The sequence below is a fragment of the Charadrius vociferus genome, unplaced genomic scaffold (assembly GCF_000708025.1).
Source record: "Charadrius vociferus isolate BGI_N301 unplaced genomic scaffold, ASM70802v2 scaffold259, whole genome shotgun sequence".
NCBI lineage: Eukaryota > Metazoa > Chordata > Aves > Charadriiformes > Charadriidae > Charadrius > Charadrius vociferus.
This window is the reverse complement of record NW_009661368.1, coordinates 3,894,301-3,897,479: the sequence shown is the minus strand read 5'-3', so window position 1 is coordinate 3,897,479 and position 3,179 is coordinate 3,894,301. Positions and strand designations below refer to the sequence as shown.

Sequence of the window (3,179 nt, the reverse complement as noted above, 5' to 3'; positions counted from 1 at the left end):
CCGCCCCCTGGGGATGTCCAGAGCGAGGCCTGGAGCGAGGGCTCTCCTGCGGCTGCTCCATGATTCATCGCCCCCGTGCCCGGCGGCTGCCGCACCAAACGCAGAGGACCCAGTCCAACCCTCCTGCTCTGTCCACCCCCAGAGCACAGCCCGAGGGTCCCCGCTGCGTGATGGCTGTGGAGGTGCCGCTGTCCTGGAGCACACCGGGACACTCTGTGCCCTCACTCAGCTTTCCTGGGAATGTCCCCAACATCTGCAGGCAGCGCACTCATCCAGAGCCCGCTCTCCTCTCTGGGCTGTTATTAATTAGCAAATTAATAAGACAGTATGAGCGCTGACAGGAGGTGTTTTGGGGGAAGACCTGCAGTCTCTGGCTTGCAGGGCTGTCCCACCCATGGCACAGCAGTGTCACCTGCGTCCCCCAGCCATGCTCTCCCCAGGGACCGAGCTGGGAGCGAGTAGATGCGGGCACTGCGCCAGGGCAGCACCACGGGGCCGTCCCCACAGGTCCACTGCGGACCAGGGAAGGGGACATGTCCAGGAGGGACATTTCACACCAGGGTCGGTGCTGCCCAGCTCTGTGCAGCCGTGCCACTGCCCCACACCAGCTGCTTGCTGGGCTGGGCTGAGAGCCAGGAGCGAGGGGCTGGTTGGAGCCACCTGCCACCACGAGCTAGCCCCACACCCTGCGTGCCGGGCAAGGGGTCCTTGGGCTCAGCCAGGGTCTGGGCTCGCAGCTCCAGTGCAGGAAGGGAAGCAGGAAGGCGCAGGGCAGCACGTGGAGCTGCTGGCACCGTGCAGACGCGGGTCAGGCGAGACAGCGGAGACTGGGCTGCTGCAAGCCAGGCGTTCTGGCGGCTTTATTGCGTGGGGCAGAGCGTAGCGGCCAGCACCGCCGCAGACCCTTTTTCAGAGGGGCTCCAGCCCCGCTGCTGCCTCCTTCTTGGGGGTCACTCCTTGTCTCTCCCTGGGGGACAAAAGGGGATGGTGAGGAGGGGGGTGCAGGCAGGGCCGGGGGGGAGGCAGAGGGGTGCTGGCACTGGGGAGGCAGGGCGGGGGGGGAGGCAGTGGGGTGCTGGCACTGGGGAGCAGAGCTGGCCCCAGACCGGCTGCTGCACTCACCCCCGGTGCCTTCACACCCCCCCAGCATCTGTCCCCCAGCCCTGGGCAGGCGCTGTCCCCCTGCCCGCACGCCCAAGGATGTGGCACAGCCGGGAGCAGCGATCATGGTTCTGGTGTTGCATGGAGATACAACCGCTGTGCCAGGGAAGCCGAGCAGCCACAGCGACTGCTCAACCACCAACAGCCCCAACTGCCCACAGCTCCGCTCGGAAATGAGTGTCACAATCAGGCCAGTGCCCACAGGGTGCCATCCGCCCGCTCCCCCCGCGGGGGTCACCGTGGCTCCGCCAGCCGCCATCTCTCCCAGATGCACACCCTGTGCCAAACGTGTTCAGCAGAGATGTGGAAAGGCAAAGTGCAAGGGCAGGCAAGTGCTCAGGTTTCCTCCTTCGACAATCGGGCTGAGAAATTATGATCACTAACACTATTTCCTAGTTCTGACCAAAGGTGACACCAGTTCCCAGGACAGAGCCGTGAGCTGGTTGAAAACACCCAGAATGAACACCCAGAGGCCCCTGTGCCGCGTGCGGAGGCCCAGGCACACCGTGTGCCGGGGCGATGTGGGATGCTGCCACTGTCCCTTGCCGCGGGGAGTCCACCCTCGCTCCTTGGGGAGGTACAGCAGACCCTCCGGGTCCGGCTGCCCATCTGCAGGCAGCGCAGCTCTGCACACCCACCCCCTGCCTGGCCCCTACCTCTGCCCGGGCAGGGGCAGCCCAGTCTGGCCCAGTCCAGCCCAACCTGGCCAAGTCCAGCCCTTTTTCTCACCCTATTTCTGGCAGACCTGCTGGCACTCCTCCACCGTCTTGAAGTTGTTGGGGTTCCCCCCGCAGCCGCTGTAGGTGAACGGCTGGCAGGTCCCCGTGGCGGGGTTGTAGGCATAGTGACTGAAGTGTCCCCTGCACGGGCCAGGCACGGGTGGGAGGTGACAGATGTCACCCAAGGACACGGTGCCGTTGGAAGCAGCTGGGGGTCCCAGCCAGCGGACAGGAGCAGGGCCGCGGTACCTCTCTCCGGAGGCAGGCAGCCGAGGCCACAGCCCGTGAAACAGCACTTCTTGTGGCGGGGACAGTCGGAGTCATCTTTGCAGGAGCTTTTGCAGGGGGCAAAGGTCTGCAGCACCTTTCTCTTGGGGCAGATGCCCGGTTTGGCTGCGGGTGGGAAAGGAGACCAGCTCACAGGTGAGATCTGTCCTGGCTGCGGCACCCCTCCCACCAAGTTCCCCGGGCCGCCCTTACCTGGCTCCGGCAACGTGCAGTGGATGCGGCAGCCCCTGTTGCAGCACTTCTCGTTGCCTTGGCAGTCGCTGTCTCTGCTGCACGCCACCAGGCAGATGGTCACCATGTCAGGGTTCGGCCGTGGGCAGAAGCCCTGCTTTGCTGGGGGTGGACAGCAGGGTCAGAGCCCCACCAGCCCCTACCCGCTCCCACAGTTTGGCCCACCCCCGGGTGCCCCACATCCTTGGGCAGGGGATGCCCTGTCCCCCTGTCTCCCTACACCAGAGGGCTGAGAGCAGGGGGTGGGTGCAGGGGCCACCCGTGCCGGCCCTTGTGGGTGATGCACCCCGGAGGCAGCGGCTGAGCTTGAAAGACCCCAGATCCGATGCATCTTGTCTCCGTGCCAGGAACAGGGTGTCGGGGCTGGCAGGGCTGCAGTCCCCCCACCCTTGGAGGGTAGAGCACGGGCTCATTCAGGGATGCTGTGGGGAAGGGACCCCCCCTCACCTCCCGTGGGGAGCTGGCACTCTCGTCCACAGCCGGTGCTGCAGCAGCGCTCGCTGCCCGGGCAGTCATCATCGGAGGAGCAGAAGTTGTCGCAGGCCTCCAGGGGGATCCTTCTGGGCGGGGGACACTCGCCATACTTCCCTGGGAGGGCGGCCAGAGGGGGGTTACGGTGAGCGGGCAGGGCCCCCCACCCCAGCCTGGGCAGAGCCCCCCACCTCGGCGGGGGTGGCAGTGCCGGGACCTGCTCTGCCCCGGCAGTGGGGACACGTCGCGGTGCAGTGGCACCGGTGAAGCCGCCGCTTCCAGAGCCCGCCGGAGCTGCCGGCGGGTGAG

At 66.5% G+C, this 3,179-nt stretch overlaps 1 protein-coding gene across 1 annotated transcript in view; it reads right to left on the bottom strand.

The window, feature by feature from the left end:
- Window positions 1–1,891: 1,891 nt before the first annotated feature.
- The window catches only part of WFDC3 (WAP four-disulfide core domain 3), a 3,708-nt gene continuing 2,420 nt past the window's right edge, over window positions 1,892–3,179 (bottom strand). The window contains exons 2-5 of the mRNA XM_009893523.1: window positions 2,847–2,987; window positions 2,361–2,501; window positions 2,130–2,273; window positions 1,892–2,088 (exon numbers count right to left, since the gene is read on the bottom strand). Coding sequence (XP_009891825.1) covers window positions 1,892–2,088; window positions 2,130–2,273; window positions 2,361–2,501; window positions 2,847–2,987 — 623 coding nt within the window. The remainder of the gene's footprint in view (window positions 2,089–2,129; window positions 2,274–2,360; window positions 2,502–2,846; window positions 2,988–3,179) is intronic.